Source organism: Molossus molossus, unplaced genomic scaffold (genome assembly GCF_014108415.1).
Source record: "Molossus molossus isolate mMolMol1 unplaced genomic scaffold, mMolMol1.p scaffold_m16_p_9, whole genome shotgun sequence".
In the NCBI taxonomy this organism is placed as follows: domain Eukaryota; kingdom Metazoa; phylum Chordata; class Mammalia; order Chiroptera; family Molossidae; genus Molossus; species Molossus molossus.
Genome location: NW_023425403.1, coordinates 1,114,933 through 1,135,637, shown reverse-complemented (window position 1 = coordinate 1,135,637; position 20,705 = coordinate 1,114,933). Strand labels below are relative to the sequence as shown.

The 20,705-nt window shown below is 57.1% G+C and overlaps 1 protein-coding gene across 1 annotated transcript in view; it reads left to right on the top strand.

The window, feature by feature from the left end:
- Positions 1-20,705, top strand: part of CSMD1 (CUB and Sushi multiple domains 1) — a 1,021,666-nt gene that overhangs the window by 987,883 nt on the left and 13,078 nt on the right. Inside the window, exons 57-66 of the mRNA XM_036250552.1 lie at positions 691-873; positions 2,235-2,411; positions 2,974-3,153; positions 7,741-7,914; positions 8,186-8,359; positions 10,185-10,258; positions 12,645-12,756; positions 14,344-14,523; positions 17,393-17,437; positions 20,022-20,183. Coding sequence (XP_036106445.1) covers positions 691-873; positions 2,235-2,411; positions 2,974-3,153; positions 7,741-7,914; positions 8,186-8,359; positions 10,185-10,258; positions 12,645-12,756; positions 14,344-14,523; positions 17,393-17,437; positions 20,022-20,183 — 1,461 coding nt within the window. The remainder of the gene's footprint in view (positions 1-690; positions 874-2,234; positions 2,412-2,973; positions 3,154-7,740; positions 7,915-8,185; positions 8,360-10,184; positions 10,259-12,644; positions 12,757-14,343; positions 14,524-17,392; positions 17,438-20,021; positions 20,184-20,705) is intronic.

Sequence of the window (20,705 nt, the reverse complement as noted above, 5' to 3'; positions counted from 1 at the left end):
GTACGGCACTTATCGTGGGTCACTGTTAGTCTATTTCCAGCCAGGTGGGCCTTCATTGCACATCACCATCCCTTCTTCATCACCCCGCAGCCACTGTACATCCTGGTTCACCCCCTGGAGGCCCAGGAGATCCCGCCGCCCTGGCTGAGATGCTCGCTTGCTTTGGCTCTGTCTGCCCCTCTGTGCTCCATCTTTTCCTGTGTTTGCTCTGAGTTCTTCCATGTGTCCCCATCTCTATAACGGGTAGTTACACTGACCTGCCTGGAAAAAAGTAACCATCTTAGTGCTTCCATGAATGTCTCTTAAATAAATAAAGTGCAGCAAGTCCGCAAATCTGGGTGTAATTCATGAGAAGCAGACCTCCCATTCGACTGATGTTTGCCTTCCATCCCTGCGCACTGAGCCGGCTGCCCTTCGCATTTGCCCTGGTGATTCCGTGGGGACCCTGCGTCTCCTCCCAGAGCCGCATGCCGTCTGAGGAGCACCGGTCAGTGCCGTGGCCGCCTCTCAATGAGCAGTTGTCAGTTCAGTTGCATGGAATAGAACCTTTCCCACAAGACTGCCAAGGCGCCTGCAACTGTGACCACTGTTCAGTGCACTGAGATTCAGTTTCCTCCTCTTTCCGCGATGGCTCTGTTTTCAACACATCTAACCGCGCTCTGTGTCACCTTGTGTGTTTATGTTCGATAGGAAACAATCCTGGGTTTTGTGGTGATCCGGGGACCCCAGCACACGGGTCTCGGCTTGGCGATGAATTTAAGACAAAAAGCCTTCTCCGCTTCTCCTGTGAAATGGGGTACCTGCTGAGGGGCTCCCCCGAGCGCACCTGTCTGCTCAATGGGTCGTGGTCAGGGCTGCAGCCTTTGTGTGAAGGTGAGTTCCTTGGAGTCTGAAAGCCAACCTTATGCTTAAAACTGTGTGGTCTCTCCAGTGACCAGGCACGTTGCCGACGTCCTGGCGGTTGAGTTGTTGTACAGCAAAGCTGTTCCCCAGAGAGTCCCTGAGACACAGGAGCGAACATACGGAGATAGGCTGACCGCTCCCTATGGACAGATGCAACCAGGAGTCTGCGGGCGGGTCTGTGGTAGAAGGGGCGCGAGCACAGACCCGATTCCAGGGAGTCACGGTCGATGAGCCCTGTGTCCTGGCACAGGTCGGGGACCGTCATCGTGTACGCGAGCTCCTGCCACGTGAGGTCCAGTCCAGCCTTGGGTGAGTGGTGTCTCCACACACCTGTGAGACGGCCCCTGGACCTCCACAGGAGTGGATTTTATATGCTGTGTACACTTCACAGTTTGTTTCCTCCCGTATTCTAAGAAGTGTGTACCTTTGTCCTCAAGGCTGGATCTGAAAGTGGGCCACTAGATGGTGAGAGTGTTTTCACATAGTCAGTCGTTCTCAGAAACGGTCTCATGAGACTCCGTGTTTCCAAAGTACAGCCAAGAGTCACATCTAGACATGCCTGCTTGCTTCACAGTACAGTGGGGGGCAGGGAGGGAAGGAGCCGCCTTTATGGGGAACGGGATCAACCGAAAGCCTGTTGCAGGCTGACATCACCACCTGTCTGCACACCCAGCAGCGCGGTCCACTTGTTAGCAGAGCAGGGGACACGAGAGACACATGGGTGCAGACCAGCTGCGTGGCCCTCACTGGCAGGGCCTAATGCCTGCACCTGGTGTCCGCTCATCTCCAGAGAAACATCAAGGGCAGCCAGGCCACACCAGTGGGCCCAGTGGCCGAGCTTCTGCACCACGAGACCGTTCACCAAACAGTTCAAGTGTACGCGGTCACGTCCCTCAGGCATCCCCGATTTTCCAAAATGAATTGTCTCCCAGGTGTAAAATATGACCTGATTTGCACAGATTTAAAATGATAAACAAACTCGGCTCGCCTGTGATGGGAACCACTTTCGAGTCGCTCACGTGTCGTGGATCCTGAACATCATCCTTCCGCTCTGTGTGCGAACGTGTCCAGTCTCAGCGCAGGGAGCCCTGCTTCGCAGGAATGCGCTTTAGAATGGGCACTGTGAGAACGTGCTCTTCTTGTCGCCACTCAGCAGCAAGGTCACGGTGTGGTGGAAAGTAAACACGCGTCCAGCGCCCTCCATGGTCACAGGACCCGGGTTCCTTTTCCATCACCATGTCATCTGTGGCACGGATGGTGGCCTTCGGCCTCTGGCATTCAGAGGCCTAGGAAGGGTCACTGTCTGTGTCTTTGCTCCCTGTGCCTCCCAGCTGTGTCCTGCGGGAACCCCGGCACACCCCCCAACGGCATGATTGTGAGCAGTGACGGCATCCTGTTCTCCAGCTCGGTCGTCTACGCCTGCTGGGAGGGCTACAGGACCTCGGGGCTGATGACCCGGCTCTGCACCGCCAATGGGACCTGGACGGGCACAGCGCCTGACTGCACAGGTTGGTGACTGCCGGCACGTGGCCCGGGCACAGTGCGTGACACCTGCTTCCGAGAAAACAAGTTTCCGTCTAAGTGTGGTGCTGGGTTTCTAACACACAGAGAAAAGGGCACCGTAGGTTTGCAATTTTATCTATTTACTGGATACTTGTAGATCTTTTTCTTCACTTTGTTATTTATATGGTTGAAATTAACTTTCATGGCCAGTTGGGCTGGATGTCATCAAACTGAGGCCAAATATGGTCAGAGTTTGCTGTCTCCGTCGGCCACGTGGACTGCGGGGAAGGGAGAAGGTGTGGGTTCTCTGACGGCAGACTCTGCCCTTCGCTTTGCGGTGTGATGGCCTCGCTGCCCATTGGGGAGCAACGGGCGGGCACAGCTTCCCACAGCCAGGCACGGGTGGAGTGGAAGCGGGATCCGAGCTCGGGTGGGCAGACCTGCTCCTGCACCCGTCCACGGAGCACCACCTTGGACAGGACTTGAGGGCAGTGACCAAACAGAAGCGTGACCAGGTCATTTCATAGTAACGCTGAGTTTGCTTCTTGTTTGTTTCCTGCGTGCTAGTTGTCAGCTGCGGAGACCCAGGCTCACTGGCCAACGGCGTCCAGTTTGGGACCGATTTCACCTTCAACCAGACCGTGAGCTACCAGTGCAACCCCGGCTACATCATGGAGCCTGCCACGTCGGCCACCATCCGCTGCACCAAGGACAGCACGTGGGACCCCAGCAAACCTGTCTGCAGAGGTTTGTGTCCTTGCCCTGTGGCTTTAGTTTCACACAGAAGTCTTGACTGAGCTGCATTTCTTTTCAGTTTGTAGGCATGAATGCGGTCCTTAGAGGCCTGGGGATTCTTCTGAGCTCAGTGCAATTATTGAATCACTTGATTCTCTATTTTTTGCAAAACAATTGAAATGGCTAATACTGAAAGGTGCACAGCCTACTGTTAAAAAACAAAGTAGCGAATTTGCCATTGCCACAATTTAACATGTTTCACTGGGACAGAGGACGCCTCAGCACCACCTGGTGTGATTTCAAGTGTAATGAGCTTTCAGGGATTTTACCCCACTTCTGAAGCCGGCGGAAGATTCAGAGCAGCACGCAGCACGCAGCGGCAGCTGCCGTTCCGTGAATCTCGAGACGAAAAGAGAGCTAAGTAGACACGCAAAGCTCAGTCCACTCTTGGTGCTCTCCCTCCCCAAGTGACGGCCGGGGACGTGTCGGACAGACAGGAGGGGCGGGCAGGACGGCGCTCCTGCTCCGGACCCGGGCACGATGCTTCTCTGTGTCAGACAGCCCCTTACAAATAAAACAGCGCCAGGTTTTCCCCACTGAAGTCGTTTGCTTTCTGGGAGAGATTTTAAATTCGAAGTGACTCATTCCTATTTCTGCCTGAACAGAAATAAAGATCAAATAATACCTTCAAAACCAAGACGCCTGGGTAAACAGACAGAGAGGCTATAATTAAAATGGAATTGAAGTTTAAAAACCAAACAGGCGTCCTGCACCAGCGTCCTCCGAAACGCTTGCCGGTGGGTTTGGCGAAAGGCTCTGGGGAAGGGAGGAGACACAGGCAGCGGGGAGATGCCGGAGCAGCGGGTCCCTTTGACAAGTGTCCTGGCAGACAGACACTTGGTGTGAGAGAGGCCGTCCGTGTACAGAGGGAGAGGCTGTCATGTGGTGTATGACTGTCTCCGACGGTCACCAGAAAGCTCCCTGCAGCTGTCCTCGAGCCCGCGCTGGGGAGTGTCGGGAGTTCCCACGGCAACTCGGGACTTGGTTTTGGAGGTCTAGGGCCCCAGGAATTCTGCTTGGTTTTTGTACGACGTTCCTCTCAGTCGTAGGATGCGAACGGGCACACAGAGAGCCCGGGCGCACTGGGTGGAGACAGCACTCCAACGACGGTTCGCCGCCTCCACGCCCGTGTTCTCAGCCCCGGGGTTTTCTCTCTCTGTGCACGTTGGCCCGGCTGTGTTCAGTCTTAGGCAGACGTGATGGGTAGAATTTAGACCTGGGAGAGAGGCTCATGTGGAATGATGACAGAGGTGTTGGCGCCGTGACATGTGTGGGATTCAGACGCTGACAGGGAGGCGGCCACACCGCCATGGAGATGGCGGGACAGTGAGACTCTCCAGGGACAGCAGAGCTGGCTGAATGGAGCCTGCCAAGTGGCTGAGTGACGTGGAGGGTGGGAAGGCTCTTGGAGGGACGAGGGACAGGTGCTGGCGGACAGGGTGACAGTTGTACGTGGACAGGGATCTCCGCAGGTAGGACTCCACCAGCAGAGAGTGGGCAGGCTTGCTTTCTTTTCTCTTTTTTTAAATTACTGATTTTGAGAGAACGAGGAAGGGAAAGAGAGAAAGAAACACTGACATGCTGTTCCAGTTACTGGTGCACTAACTGGTTGGTTGTTGCATGTGCCCTGACCGGCCATCAAACCCCCAACGTTGGCATATTGAGCCTACACTCTAACCCACTGAGCACCCGGCCAGGCTGCCGGCCATCAAACCCCCAGCGCTGGCATATTGGGCCTACGCTCTAACCCACTGAGCACCCGGCCAGGCTGCCGGCCATCAAACCCCCAGCGCTGGCATATTGGGCCTACGCTCTAACCCACTGAGCACCCGGCCAGGCTGCCGGCCATCAAACCCCCAGCGCTGGCATATTGAGCCTACACTCTAACCCACTGAGCACCCGGCCAGGCTGCCGGCCATCAAACCCCCAGCGCTGGCATATTGGGCCTACGCTCTAACCCACTGAGCACCCGGCCAGGCTGCCGGCCATCAAACCCCCAGCGCTGGCATATTGGGCCTACGCTCTAACCCACTGAGCACCCGGCCAGGCTGCCGGCCATCAAACCCCCAGCGCTGGCATATTGGGCCTACGCTCTAACCCACTGAGCACCCGGCCAGGCTGCCGGCCATCAAACCCCCAGCGCTGGCATATTGGGCCTACGCTCTAACCCACTGAGCACCCGGCCAGGCTGCCGGCCATCAAACCCCCAGCGCTGGCATATTGGGCCTACACTCTAACCCACTGAGCACCCGGCCAGGCTGCCGGCCATCAAACCCCCAGCGCTGGCATATTGGGCCTACGCTCTAACCCACTGAGCACCCGGCCAGGCTGCCGGCCATCAAACCCCCAGCGCTGGCATATTGGGCCTACGCTCTAACCCACTGAGCACCCGGCCAGGCTGCCGGCCATCAAACCCCCAGCGCTGGCATATTGGGCCTACGCTCTAACCCACTGAGCACCCGGCCAGGCTGCCGGCCATCAAACCCCCAGCGCTGGCATATTGGGCCTACGCTCTAACCCACTGAGCACCCGGCCAGGCTGCCGGCCATCAAACCCCCAGCGCTGGCATATTGGGCCTACGCTCTAACCCACTGAGCACCCGGCCAGGCTGCCGGCCATCAAACCCCCAGCGCTGGCATATTGGGCCTACGCTCTAACCCACTGAGCACCCGGCCAGGCTGCCGGCCATCAAACCCCCAGCGCTGGCATATTGGGCCTACGCTCTAACCCACTGAGCACCCGGCCAGGCTGCCGGCCATCAAACCCCCAGCGCTGGCATATTGGGCCTACGCTCTAACCCACTGAGCACCCGGCCAGGCTGCCGGCCATCAAACCCCCAGCGCTGGCATATTGGGCCTACGCTCTAACCCACTGAGCACCCGGCCAGGCTGCCGGCCATCAAACCCCCAGCGCTGGCATATTGGGCCTACGCTCTAACCCACTGAGCACCCGGCCAGGCTGCTGGCCATCAAACCCCCAACGCTGGCATATTGGGCCTACGCTCTAACCCACTGAGCACCCGGCCAGGCTGCTGGCCATCAAACCCCCAACGCTGGCATATTGGGCCTACGCTCTAACCCACTGAGCACCCGGCCAGGCTGCGGGCCCCGAGGATGCAGGTGAGGAACAGACACGAGGGTCTCGGAGCCGTCGGTGATCACATACATGTGGTCCTCACTGGTTCCTGGACCAGGAACAGAGAGCACTGTGGGTGGAGAGCGGGACGCTGGGAGGACTTGGTGAGCTGGGTGCCGTCTGCTATGGGCCCTGGTGCCACCTGACCCTGTGGCTGCGTCCCCGTCTGACGGGCGTGTGCTTGGGCGTCACTTTTATCACACCAGAGCGTACTGGGCGCGGTGCCTCCAGCTCCTTCCGCTCTGCTGTCCGCCGTGGTACATCTGTGTCATAGAGGCCCCCACTTGTTGGTCTAATGAACTCAAAGTCGTGGGGGGGTTCTGGTCAAACAGGCATAGGGATGATGAAGGTGAATAAAATGGCCCGGTGCCTGGGAGCCTTACAGACCTTCTAATTAGCATCCACTCTGTGGTCATCAACTCCACGCCAACCGGGCCATCCGATGAGACCTCTTCTCTCTTCCTGGTCACCCTCGTCATCCCTGTGTGGGAGCTGGGGCCTTTTCACAGGATATGACTCCACCTAGAGCCCAGCCCTCACCTAGGGGTTATTGAGACTTACCTATTGACACGTGTGAACAGACGAATGGAAGGTCAAATGGCCAGACCAGGGCCCATTCCCAGCGCTGGGTATGCATGTGTGCTGGCCTGTGTGGCTGGGGGTCTCCTCCCGGAGACGGCTTGGACGTGAGAGCACAGGTGAAAACGGCAGGTGAGTCTCTGCTGCTGCCTCAGGTGCCTTTGGCAGCCCTCCTGTGGGCAATCCAGGAAGCCTGTGGGTCTCTGGGGAGGACTTCGAGGGGTACTCACCCCCAGGCTTCTGGGCATAGGGGCTCAGTGCGGAGGCAGGCGGGGGGTCGGCCACCGGGCACCTGGGCCAGGAGGAGTGTTTGTTGTGCAGCCCACGCGACGCGGACACCAGCCTCCGGGGCAGTCCTGAGACCCTCGCCAGTGTGGTGTTTCAGAACCTTAACCATTCCGGGTTTGTCGTCCTAATTACTCAGAACATGGGTCAACCGTGTTCAGAAAGTATGTGCCATCTCTGAGTACAGAGAGCAGCACAGAACAGGAGAAGGGCTGACCATGTGTGTACATGGATTCTCGAGACGGTACTCCAGGCACACGGCCCAGCCCTGACCGGGCTTGTCCTCGTCACTGTGTGAGAAGACAGACGGCCGGGGGGTGTCTCCTGTCTGGGCTCGTGTGCACTGAGCACGTCAGGTTCAGTGCTCTCCTTACCCTGCGCCTTGCTTTCCTGCCCACCACCAGAATCAATGACGGAGCAGTAGGGAAAGCCTTCGTTATTTTCCGTCGCCGTCTGCCTTGATCACTCGTTTATTAAAGAAACGGAGTCTGTGTGGCTCCAGGCCTCACGCTGGGTGTCCCCACGCTGTTCTCTGCCTAGCGGTCCTGTGCAGCCCGCCACCGCCCGTGGCCCACGGAGCCGTGGAGGGATCGGATTTCCGCTGGGGCGCCAGCATCAGTTACAGCTGTGCGGCCGGCTACCAGCTGTCTCACCCCACCATCCTGTCCTGCGAAGGCCGAGGCGTGTGGAAGGGGGAGACACCCCAGTGCCTGCGTAAGTCTCCCCACACGACTGGCGCCGGGTCCCCTCTGTGTCAGCCCCAGCAGGAGCCTCAGGTCGGTCTGAGGAAACAGCATGTGTCATGGAGAGCCATGCCACATGGCAGAAGGCCCAGTGTGAACCTGCACTGCCCCGGGGGGGCTCTGTCCGTAAGCCGCTTGTCGATCCAATAGTTGCACCTGAAGATGGGACAGACCCGAGGTGACGGGCACTGGGGCGCCCGATCCGGGCCCACACCAGGCTGACCTCCTTGCTGTCCCCTTAGCTGTGCTCTGCGGAGACCCGGGCACCCCTGCAGAGGGCCAGCTTGCTGGCAGAAGCTTCACCTACAAGTCGGAGGTCTCCTTCCAGTGCAGGCCACCCTTCATCCTGGTGGGCTCCTCGAGACGCACCTGCCAGGCCGGCGGCTCGTGGAGTGGAGTGCAGCCCACCTGCATCGGTAATGCGGCCCTGGGCACTCGGGGGTGGGACGCGTCCCGCACCAGGCACGGGCGCAGTGTTCTCGGGTCGTTCCCCGTGTGCCTGCTCATCCGCCGGACTGACATGATGCCTTTCACACTGCAGCGAGGCTGGGGTTCGAGTCGGCAGCTGAACAGCTCTGAGACTGTGCTCTCTGGCCTCCGGTCTCCCCCTGTTTCCGCCATCTGATAGCTGCATTGTTTTAGTTAATCTTCCCGGGAGGATGGAGATATATATATATATACACACATTTTTTCCCATTGCTTTTTTTAAAGAGAGTAGAAAGGAGGGAGGGAGGGGAGAGAGAGAGAGAGACATCAGTGTGAGAGAGACACACTCTCTGCACACACACACCCCGATGGGGACTGGGTATTGACCAGCAACCCAGGTACACGCCCTTAACTGGGAATCAAACCCACTATCCTTTGGTTCCTGGGGCCAACGCTCTAACCACTGACCACACTGGCCAGGGCGACAGCTGCAGGCTCTATGGGACCAGCGAGTCCCTGCAGGCGTCATGACTGCCGTTCTCCAGGACGGCCCAGCTGGAGCTCGGCCAGGCCGAGGCTCTGCCCTCCTCAGCGCCCGCCTCTCCTATGACGTCCATCCCCGCGGGACCGGCTGGACCGCCAGCAGGGACAGCAAGGGTCACCAGGGCCCTGGTGTCCTGGGGACCTCCGAGCACGGAGTGACACCTGCAAGTCGGAGGAGACTTTCCACGTGTCCCGACCCCTCATTTGCAGAGTGACAGCTGCCACACAGAGGGTCCGGTAGAAGCTGTGTGTGAGCCACGCGGTGGCACAGAAACCAGAGCCTCATTCCCGCCCAGCAGTCCCCGGCCGTGGGCTCAGACGCGTTGCTGGGCCTGGGTCCACCTGTCCTGGGTGGAAGGGGGTCTGCTGGAAGCAGGTAGCCCATAGCAATGTTGTTTCTGAGTTACTGAAGGACACCTGCTCCAGCATGAAGGCCGCGCGGGGAGCGACCCCAGGGCCGCCCTGGTTCCGGCTGAGCTCACGCCCTTCGTTCTTGCGCGTGCTCTGGGCTCCCCCTGCCCCAGACAGACGGACGTTTCTGCCCGGACGGTCCTTCCCCTTGAAAGCAGATTCTTTGACGTTCCCCAGCAGCTGATGGGAATCAAACAGTCAAGCTTCACGCTTCCTGAGGGCTCAAGCCCGATGTCGGGGGGTTGCTGTGGGTCAGCCGCTGGCTCCCATTTTGATGAGAAAATAGAGGTCCTCAGTTCTGAGGACCATTGAATGATGTTATGGATGACCAGAGGAGATGGCCATTCATTGGATCCTTAAAAAGCAAAGGGTCATTGCCCAGCCAGTGTGGCTCAGTGGTTGAGCGTCAGCCCTGCACCAGGAGGTCGCTGGTTCAATTCCCGGTCAGGGCACATGCCCAGGTTGTGGGCCCGATCCCCAGTGGGGGGCGTGCAGGAGGCGGCCAGTCAATGTTCTCTCATCCATGTTTGTATCTCTCTCCCTCTCCCTTCCCCTCTCTAGAAGCAATAAAGAAAGAAAATGTGTCAAACATTCCCCCAGACAGTGAGGAGGGTGTGCGGTGCCGCTGTGGACGCCGCCCGCCCTGCGGGGAGGGGAGGGCAGCACGGAGCAGCCGCCTCCCGCACAGGCCCTGGGAAGGAGGCAGAGCAGCCGTTCACTCCCATCCCTGCTTCTCATACAGGAAATCTTCACGCTTGTCAAAATGCGATGTTCTCAAGCATGAGACCTTTTAGCAGAAGGTTAGAATCCTGCATTGACCGTGTCTGGACTCTGTTTCTGTTTTGTGACTGTCCCTTCCAGATCCTGCCCATAACACCTGCCCAGACCCTGGAACCCCACACTTCGGAATTCAGAACAGCTCACGAGGATACGAGGTATTTCATTTTCATTTTACAACATTTTTTCTATAAGTATAACATGTAATTGATACCTAAACATAGGTTTATGTTTCCGTGTACCAGTTCTGGTGCATGTCCTGTTTGCCCAAATGAAATTCATTCAGGCACAATTTATTTCTGTGTGGTGTGTTAACTGGCAAATCTGAGTTGACTGTGCCGTCATAATTCACACGGAGTCATTGCTGTATCCATTTCTATTTGGAAACGTGCACGTGTTCTGTTTCCTGTCTGCCGAACCGACACGATGCTTCTCAGATCTGGGCGAGGCGTCACTGATGAGCTACACAGCAAAGGGCCCCACTTAGTGACCCAACATAACGGCAAACATTTAAATTCTAGAGACAAAAACAGAAGAAAACACACCTAAGCCCCTTAGGCAAGATTACTTGGGGGTACCTCTTTCCCGAGGATCTCCTAAAACTATTCAAAGTTACTTCAATGTGTAAATAAAAAGCACATTAACACTTCAGAGATATTGGAGGGATCCCCAGCAGCGGAGAGCAGCAAAGCTTAACACGAAACGTCTCAGCCACCCTGAGTCAGCAGGGGCTGCGGGGCTCCGGCCGCCGGCCCTGGGAGCAGAGGCTCCGTGGGTTTGCTGCCCTTCGTCCGTCTCCTTCAGCCTGCTGCTGAGACCGCGCCCACTCGGAGTGAGCCCGCTCCGTCTGGGACCCCTGTGCCCTAGGCTGTCAGTTACACAACAGGCGACTGGCTCCCCCTCAGCTGGCCACATCCCGTGAGCTCACAAAGCCGGTTGGTTCACAGTGTCCCCGCTCGAGTGGCAGGTGCGTCCTGCGGAAAATGCTGTGCTTGCGACGGGCACCGTGTGCCCTTCCCGCCAGTGAACGGTGAAGGCCCACGTGTCTGCTGGTCGATGCCGGCAGCCGCCCGCCGGGGCCTCCCTGGGCTCAGGCATGCAGGGGAGGGACGGAGGCCACTCTGACCCACCTTGGAATCTCAACCAGCTGTCCATTCGAAGTTGACAGAAACGCACGTTTTTGCAGTGAATTCTGACTTCTCTGTGTGGTACCAGTGCTGAGAAGCAGCTGCGTTTCCCTGACTTTCCACATCAGTATTCAGCGTAGCAGCTACTGCTTGTGTTTTACCCAGATCATTCTTCCCGGCGTCTCCGTGAGGGGTTGGTGCCTGACCCAGCAAGCGCTGAGGACCCAGCGTGAGGAGGTTAATGCCCAGAGCAGGGACCATGATGGTTGCAGACCGGTCACTTACATGGCTTCCTGATTGAAGCCACAGGACACGGCGTGGTCCGAGCCCCCACAGAGCTCCGTGCAGACCTGAGCCACCTCTGGGTCTCTGCCTTCTCCCATCCCCAGGCGCTGGTCTTCTGTTCCTAATATGAGTGAGCGCTGGTGCCCTCCACCGATGGCCATGACTCGTGCTCTAGATACATGTTTGCCGACCCCTGGGGACTCTCCCCGGTGCCTGCAGCCACATTAGCAAACAGACAAGCGGGCAGCGAGGGTCGCTGTCCGGAGAGATCTCGGGACACAGAGGAGCTGCCGCCAACCCCTTCCTGCAAGACCGGGGAGGATGCCCAGAGAGAGGGACACTTGGCAGAGTCTTGGGATGTCAGGGATGTCAGCTGGCAAGGGTCTGGCGGGAGATGTGTCAGCAGTAACGATGTGACGTGTTTGACGCTAGAGGACAGTAGACTTTGAAGGGAGCTGAGAGAGAACAGGAGGTGGCCAGCTCCCAGATGCTAACAAAAGTAATTTACTAGGACATATCCATTGCTTAAAGTGGGGCGGCGTGAAAGAAATTGTTACAACTGATGCGAGGTGAGGCTGAAAGGAAAGAGAAAACGTACGCTCCCAAGCACACTGCCAAAACACCCCCCCACATGGCCAAAACACTGCCAAAACACACCCCTAAAACACTGCCAAAACATACCTCACACACATGGCCAAAACACACCCCCCACACATGCCAAAACACCCCCCCAAAACACTGCCAAAACACCCCCAAAACACTGCCAAAACACCCCCACACACGGCCAAAACACCCCCAAAACTCTGCCAATACACACCCCTAAAACACTGCCAAAACACACCTCACACACACTGCCAAAGCACACCCCCAAACACACTGCCAAAACACCCCCCCAAAACACTGCCAAAACACACCCCCAAAAACACTGCTTCAGGACTGCAGCTCATGGGGCCATGTGCTCAGTCACCATTGCGTGACCTGCAGGGCCTGTGACACGTGGATCACAGGCGCGTGGGGCTCACCCTGCCCTGAGGTTAGGGGGAGATGTCACGACTATCCTGTCCACCCAGACGCGCGGCCTTGCGGGTGTCCGTCTGTGCCGCCACTGAGCTCACGCTGGGTCTGCTTCCAGGTGGGGAGCACCGTGTTCTTCAGGTGCAGGAAAGGCTACCACGTCCAGGGGCCCACCACGCGCACCTGCCTGGCAAACCTGACGTGGAGCGGAACACAGACCGAGTGCATACGTAAGGGGCGGCCGGGCCCGTGGCTGGGGAGGTCCCGGGAGTCCTGAGCAGCTGTCTCCTGTGCCTTGTGTGGTGGCTGTAATTCCCTGCACGGCTGTTTCTCAAGGGCTGATTTCCTAGAGTAGCAGCTTCCGCCTGTCCTGGGGCACAGACCGGCTGCGTCAGAAGCCCTGGGAGCTGGGGCGGGCAGGGGCAGGGTTCTGGTGCACCTGGCCCTCCAGGGTCCTGAGGCACTTGAGGTCTGAGAAGCCGCCCTAACCCTTCCCTACAAGGGACGTGTGTCGACACTCGGGGAAAGTCTGCATGGTGGCTCCAGATCACCAACGAGGGTAGAGCGGGTGGCGGATGGTGTCAGGATTAGCAGAAAGGGTTGGAATGTGCTTCTTGAAGTCCCCATGACTGATGTTCCCGTAGTGCTCAGGGTCCAGCTGGTTTCATGACTGACAGTGGGCGCTGGCGGCATGCCGGGCGGAGGGCTCGGAGGTCAGCCCCTCATCGGCCGAGCGTCTTACTCTGGCCGTCAACACAGGAGCCGCTTAACTAACGGTGCAAAAGTCACTTCATTAGCATATAAGATATGATTTGGGGTATTATGAGATGTGTATCTATTTCAAATCTATCAGCTTGAAATCTCAAATCATGTATGAGTTGTTTTATACACATGTATGTGTGCGTGTGTGGTTCCCTAACAAAATCTTCAGCATGTTGAAAGTTTGCTGAAGTACAGAATAGTATGACCCATGAAACGATTGCATTCACAACATGGATATGTCTATTTACTTTATAATAATCCGCCAGGTCCTGTACTGGAGACACGCAGGTGAACTTTATAAAGAGTGAGAAGTTATTTGCGATCTAAACATTGCAATCTTGTTCACTCCTAAATCATATTTTGAAAGGAAATAGTGTTCTGCAGTCATTCAACTGCTAAACACACATCACATTTTTACCAACATTGATTCTTTATTTGACTAAATAGTAAATTTGTGTGTTGCCTTCAGACAGAAATCGAAGCCTATTTCTAAACACGTGTCCATCTGTGTGTTTAGTTGACAGGAGGGTCTTTCAAAGAAATGGAGCATGTTTATCTTGATGGTACATCAAAAGTGATCTGTTTATCTCAAAGCGATGGTTTCTACTCTAAATTTCTACACATAATTACACACTCATTTTTAGAGAGGAAGCTATTTATATGGATAGACAGAAATAGTCAAAAGTAGGTTTACAATTATTTACATGGAAAATAATGCAAATTAATAAATAATCATACAAGAATAAACTCTGTATTTTGCGTACTCACGACTGTGAACCTACCTTTCTGTGTGCATATATATTTGGAAGGAGAGACAGAGACCAAGGGACAGATGAGGAGGGAGGGGTGACACACCAGCCATCACGATATTGAAGACTGCACAGGGGGACAGGGATGCTGGTGATGTTTGGGTGATACTGTATCACAGTTTTAAATTGTAAAGTAACTATGTAGCTATTTCCAAATCCTTGCCCTATTTCTTTGTTTCTTTGGGCCCATATGTGAAGCTCATGATCACAGTTTCCGTGATTGCTAATGGAATGCATGCCTTCCAGCTCACGCCTGCAGACAGCCAGAGACACCAGCCCACGCAGACGTGAGAGCCATGGATCTCCCCTCCTTCGGCTACACCTTAGTGTACACCTGCCATCCGGGCTTCTTCCTGGCCGGGGGGTCTGAGCACAGGACGTGCAAAGCGGACATGAAGTGGACAGGGAAGTCCCCTGTCTGCAAAAGTAAGTTGCTGCTGAGGACATGCAAACACCACCCACAGAGTGGAGGGGCATGCAGACCACCGTCAGGCTAGTATGCAGGCCGAGTCCCTCAGTGAGCACGGCCTGGACATGTGCCCCCCAGTCTCCGTGTGTCCTGTGCGTGGGCCGTGTGTGGACGTGTGTCAGTAAGTGTTCGATGCTCCGGAGGCAAAGGCCAAGGAGATGTGCGACTTCACTACCTTCTAATCACAGCGTAGCCCAAGAGAAAAGCTGCATGGTTGAAGAAAAGCCTTATGAGTTAAAAGAAAAACATACATATTTTTGGAAAGTGTATGTTTTAGTGAAGATGGAGCGGTGCCATCCCGTCCTGGCAGGGGCGGAGCTGACCTGTTATTTTAGACCACGAGCTGTTTGGCGGTGGAATAAGCTTGTTCTTGGCACTGCTCCTACTTTTTAAATCACAAAAGCAGTTGACATGGAACCGATGCACTAATTACACACACTTGGTGTGCTGACAAGGGAGAGTAACTGTTCTGGGGTGGACAGCAGACTGGTTCCCACCGAGCTCGATGTGTGCACCTTGCGTACCAGACACTGTTGGTGAAGACCTGGGAGTGTGACTCTGATCGTGGTTCCTGGACCTCAGTTATAGTTCCGAGGTTAGGGGCGTGAAGAGTGACAGTTTGCCTTTCTCTGTCAGAGACAGGAGTAGACAGACCCGAAGGATGGTCATTGGTAGTTTGATACAAAACCAGAAAAGCTAAGAGAGTGAGTTAAATTCAACTTGATAAACCAAATTAAAGGTTCGGCAAGAGACACGACCAGGTGTTCGTGAATATTCACATGCAAGTTCATGGAGGCAGGTGGGACCTCATCCAATGATGGGAGGTGTTGACACCTTAGCTCTGTGTCTGCTACTTGTCAGGTGGGGACAGCAGATCCCACATGAGGGTCGGAAAATGGACAAAAACCACCCTCGTTTGCACAGCTGTCTGTGGTAGCACAGTGTACGGGAGCACACGCAGGTCCACATGGGTTTGCAGGGCTCTGCGGTAGCGCAGTGGACGGGAGCACACGCATTCCACACGGGCTTGCAGGGCTCTGCGGTAGCGCAGTGGACGGGAGCACACGCAGTCCACACGGGCTTGCAGGGCTCTGCGGTAGCGCAGTGGACAGGAGCACACGCATTCCACACGGGCTTGCAGGGCTCTGCGGTAGCGCAGTGGACGGGAGCACACGCAGTCCACACGGGCTTGCAGGGCTCTGAGGTAGCGCAGTGGACAGGAGCACACGCAGTCCACACGGGCTTGCAGGGCTCTGTGGTAGCGCAGTGGACGGGAGCACACGCATTCCACACGGGCTTGCAGGGCTCTGCGGTAGCGCAGTGGACGGGAGCACACGCATTCCACACGGGTTTGCAGGGCTCTGCGGTAGCGCAGTGGACGGGAGCACACGCAGTCCACACGGGCTTGCAGGGCTCTGCGGTAGCGCAGTGGACGGGAGCACACGCATTCCACACGGGTTTGCAGGGCTCTGCGGTAGCGCAGTGGACAGGAGCACACGCAGTCCACACGGGCTTGCAGGGCTCTGTGGTAGCGCAGTGGACGGGAGCACACGCAGTCCACACGGGCTTGCAGGGCTCTGTGGTAGCGCAGTGGACAGGAGCACACGCATTCCACACGGGCTTGCAGGGCTCTGCGGTAGCGCAGTGGACGGGAGCACACGCATTCCACACGGGTTTGCAGGGCTCTGTGGTAGCGCAGTGGACGGGAGCACACGCAGTCCACACGGGTTTACAGGGCTCTGTGGTAGCGCAGTGACAGGAGCACACGCAGTCCACACGGGTTTGCAGGGCTCTGCGGTAGCGCAGTGGACGGGAGCACACGCATTCCACACGGGTTTGCAGGGCTCTGCGGTAGCGCAGTGGACGGGAGCACACGCAGTCCACACGGGCTTGCAGGGCTCTGTGGTAGCGCAGTGACAGGAGCACACGCAGTCCACACGGGTGTGCAGGGCTCTGTGGTAGCACAGTGGACGGGAGCACACGCATTCCACACGGGTTTGCAGGGCTCTGCGGTAGCGCAGTGACAGGAGCACACGCAGTCCACACGGGCTTGCAGGGCTCTGTGGTAGCGCAGTGACAGGAGCACACGCAGTCCACACGGGTGTGCAGGGCTCTGCGGTAGCACAGTGGACGGGAGCACACGCATTCCACACGGGTTTGCAGGGCTCTGCGGTAGCGCAGTGGACGGGAGCACACGCATTCCACACGGGTTTGCAGGGCTCTGCGGTAGCGCAGTGGACGGGAGCACACGCATTCCACACGGGTTTGCAGGGCTCTGCGGTAGCGCAGTGGACGGGAGCACACGCATTCCACATGGGCTTGCAGGGCTCTGCGGTAGCGCAGTGGACGGGAGCACACGCATTCCACACGGGTTTGCAGGGCTCTGCGGTAGCGCAGTGGACGGGAGCACACGCATTCCACACGGGTTTGCAGGGCTCTGCGGTAGCGGAGTGGACGGGAGCACACGCAGTCCACACGGGTGTGCAGGGCTCGGTGGTAGCACAGTGGACGGGAGCACACACGGGTTTGCAGGGCTCTGTGATAGCGCAGTGGACGGGAGCACACGCAGTCCACACGGGTTTGCACGGCTCTGTGGTAGCGCAGTGGACAGGAGTACACGCAGGTCCTCACAATTTTCTCTGGGAAGCAGCTTTTCCCACAGACACGGAGGACTCTGTTGGGAACACATGGGGTGTTGAGGTGGCCGTGTCTGAAACACTCACGGAATCCAGAGAAAGAAAACGGCTTCAGTTTGACCTTTTTTCTTTCAAACGTATTTCAAAATAAATGTTTTTTGAAAATGACAGTCTATCTTTTTACTTGTAGGTAAAGGAGTGGGAGAAGTTAATGACACAGTTACTAAAACTCCAGGTTTGTATCCCAGACCAGTGGTAGCGTTGCCCAGCCCGGCAGACTGTCTGTGCGCTCTGAGCAGCGAAGCTCACTTTCTGACGCCGCCAGTGCACGAACACGTCCACGCCCACGCCAGTGCACACACCAGGGCTGCACACATCTGTCCTTCCAGGACGGGTCGTGGGGTGACAGGATGACAGGACAGCCTCTGGCACCAGCACACGGGGCTCCCTGGCAGGAGCCGCAGGCAGAAGGCAGAGTCGGTGGCAGATGTTGTGTGGTGGAGCCTTATGCAGAGGGACGCGCCCTCCTCAGGGGCCGCGGGTCACACGTGCAGCTCACACGCGGCTCCGTGTTCTCCCAGCGCCTCCCCGAGTCAGGCGTCCTCTGCCTCCTGAGACGTGAGCGTCACTTTTCCTTGTTGTAGGGCCAGAGGCACGACCCGCCCGGTGGGCAGGTGCGGCCATGGCCCCGCGGAAGTGGTTCTGGCCCCATGCCCACTGCGTCCCACAGCCGCGTCACAGCCCGGAGAGCATGTCGGTGACACCGTGCGTCCCCGGGCTATGTCTAAGTGGAGGTTTTTTCTCATGGACATAGATAACCTTGGTCAGTAGATGAGGCCACTGTCTCCGTGTTTCGTGACTCGGGTTTTACGGGCTGCTCAGGTCCGGAGCAGGGTGATGCCGTGGCTGGTGACACACTGCATTCTTGGACAGGCAGAGCGTCCAGCCGGGCTCAGGGGTCTCTCCAGTGCAGACCACAGCGTCTGAAAACGGCTCCAGGAGAATATTTCGGCTGTTCTGTTTAGAAGTTGCTCACAGATCACGTGCGGAGACCAGCACTCTGCCCAGGCAGCTTGTCTCCATGGACGAGAACGCCTGTGGTGTGGGGGCGGGTTGGTGTTGCTTGATAATTTTTGGTTTCAGATTTTGAAATATGGGCATTTTTTTTAAGGTGCATGTATCCTCACCGCTACACCTTGCCTCGTTCTGAAGCAAAGTGCTGAGTAACATGGTCATCAGGGCGCAGGCTCTGATCTGTCCTGCTGTCGCCTGTACTGCCCACTGCCAGCTGCAGGCTGAGTAACATGGTCATCAGGGCGCAGGCTCTGATCTGTCCTGCTATCGCCTGTACTGCCCACTGCCAGCTGCAGGCTGGTGGCAAGGACTCCGAGCGGTCATCTCCCCACATGACCGATGGTCACACTCAGATACGAACCAGCCACTTCTCAGACCCTGTTCACTCCCTGCTCACCGTCACCCTGATCCCCCACCAAGTGTAACCTCAGTGAACAGCGTCAGCAAACACAGTAACAGCGTCACCGAGTGCATAAATCCTCATCAGGGAAAGAAAGCATTCTGATACTATTTCAAAGGCTGCGCTGTTCATTTTAGTGAGGAAAGTGTGTCCTGGGGCTGCTGGTCACGCTGCGCCTCTGAGCTGCTGCTGGAGGAGGCAGCTCCTGATGCCCGTGACCAGTGAGCAGACGCACCAGGTGCCCGGCTGCGACGTCAGCCTCATCTCATCTGATTTCTAAAATCATTATCATTAGGAGGTGGGGCCACTTGAGGCCACAGGACTGGCACCACGCTGTCCTCGTGTGAAAAGTGTGGCCAGGCTGTGCCCGCAGGGTTGGCCCCCAGACAGGAGACGGGCCTCGGAGACGACGAGAGAAGCGTGACCGCGGGCACGTCTGGGTGCCCCAGTCCGATGCTCGCAGTGGGCTGCAGGCCAAACAACGTGATTGGCCAAACCCACTTCCCGTGAATCTCGTCCCGTTATCCGGGGGCCCCTCCCGTGCAGGGAGAAAGGAAGCAGTGTAACACCCGGTCCAGCTTACGTCAGCCACCCTGGGAGTTTTGTACTGAAAATGGCAGGTGTCGTACACATCTGCCTGCAGAGATGTGAAAGAGATAGGTTTCCTTCCGTCACCAGTGAGGAGAGAGAAGATGCCTCAATAACCCTTGCAAGTTCTTCTGTCCCAGGTGAATTTTAATTTTTAAAAGTTTTTTTGCCTTTTCTCTCTGAGTTTTCTACGTACGTATGCTACGTGACACCATTTAACCTGACTTGTCACTGGTGGCAGGACATCTTCACGGGGGGCTTGGAGAGGAGGGGGGCAGGGCCAGCTCAGTGCGCACAGTGAGGACCGCAGGGAGCAGAGACCGGGGCCCCAGGCTGGGCCTCTGTTTCCAGAGGGGCGAGAATCACAGGCTGTGAGGCGGGGGATCCTGACCCGCCTGTCACACACAGGTCAGCTCTCCTGGCCCCCATCTTTCAGCGAGTAGAGTGGACGTAAGGGAAACATCATTTAACGTATTTCTTACTAAGCACGAAAGTCTGCCCTGACGTGGGTGGGCCGGTTAGCAGGCACTGGGTCCCTCAGCAGGTCTGCTCTGCACCTGAAATACTCCGCCCCCGACAGGCGTGTCCGCCCACCCGGGGTCGCCTTTTACTTGCTGTGGAAGGTGCGCATTCGGGCACCTCGTCTCCACCACTGTCCTCACGTGTGGTGTCTCCCCGAAACGTCTCCTGCTGTGTCGTGAAACCCGGACACGCACCTGTTGTGTGCCTCACACCCGCCTGTTTCTCCCGCCCGCAGTTCCTTCAGACGTGTTCTCTGTTAGCTCCGTGTGGAAGGGGCATTACGAGCACTTAGGGAAGCGACAGCCGGCCACGCTCACGGTGGACTGCTTCAACGCCACCAGCAGCCAGGTGAACGCCACCTTCGCCGCGGCCTCTCCGCTGCAGATGAAGCTGGCAGGTGGGTCCTGAGAGCGTCCAGCGCGGAGCACGGACGCGGGCTCTGAGCTCCCCCAGAGTGCCCGCCTGTCGGGGCGCCGTCCCGGACGCGGGCTCTGAGCTCCCCCAGAGTGCCCGCCTGTCGGGGCGCCGTCCTGGACGCGGGCTCTGAGCTCCCCCAGAGCGGCCGCCTGTCGGGGCGCCGTCCCGGACGCAGGTGCTGTTCAGCCATGGGGTCCGCTCCATACCCCTGCGGGTCATTTTCTCCGGTCACAGGTCATGCCAGCCAGTACAGAAGAGGGGATGAGTTTGCCCGAGACTGTGCACATAACAGCCACTTGGGGATGTGAGACTGAAGCCCAGACCTGTGTCTCTGGAATGTGTCCTTTGATGGAATTTCTTTCTTCTTTTTCTAACCCAGACTTTCACCCAGATATTCTCATGTTGGCACTTTTGCTCCTGGTGAGTTTCCAGGTCGTCCCACAGTTAATAGCAGCTTAGACATGCAGGCCGGCAGGAAGCTGTCACCCTTACGTTAGCCGTG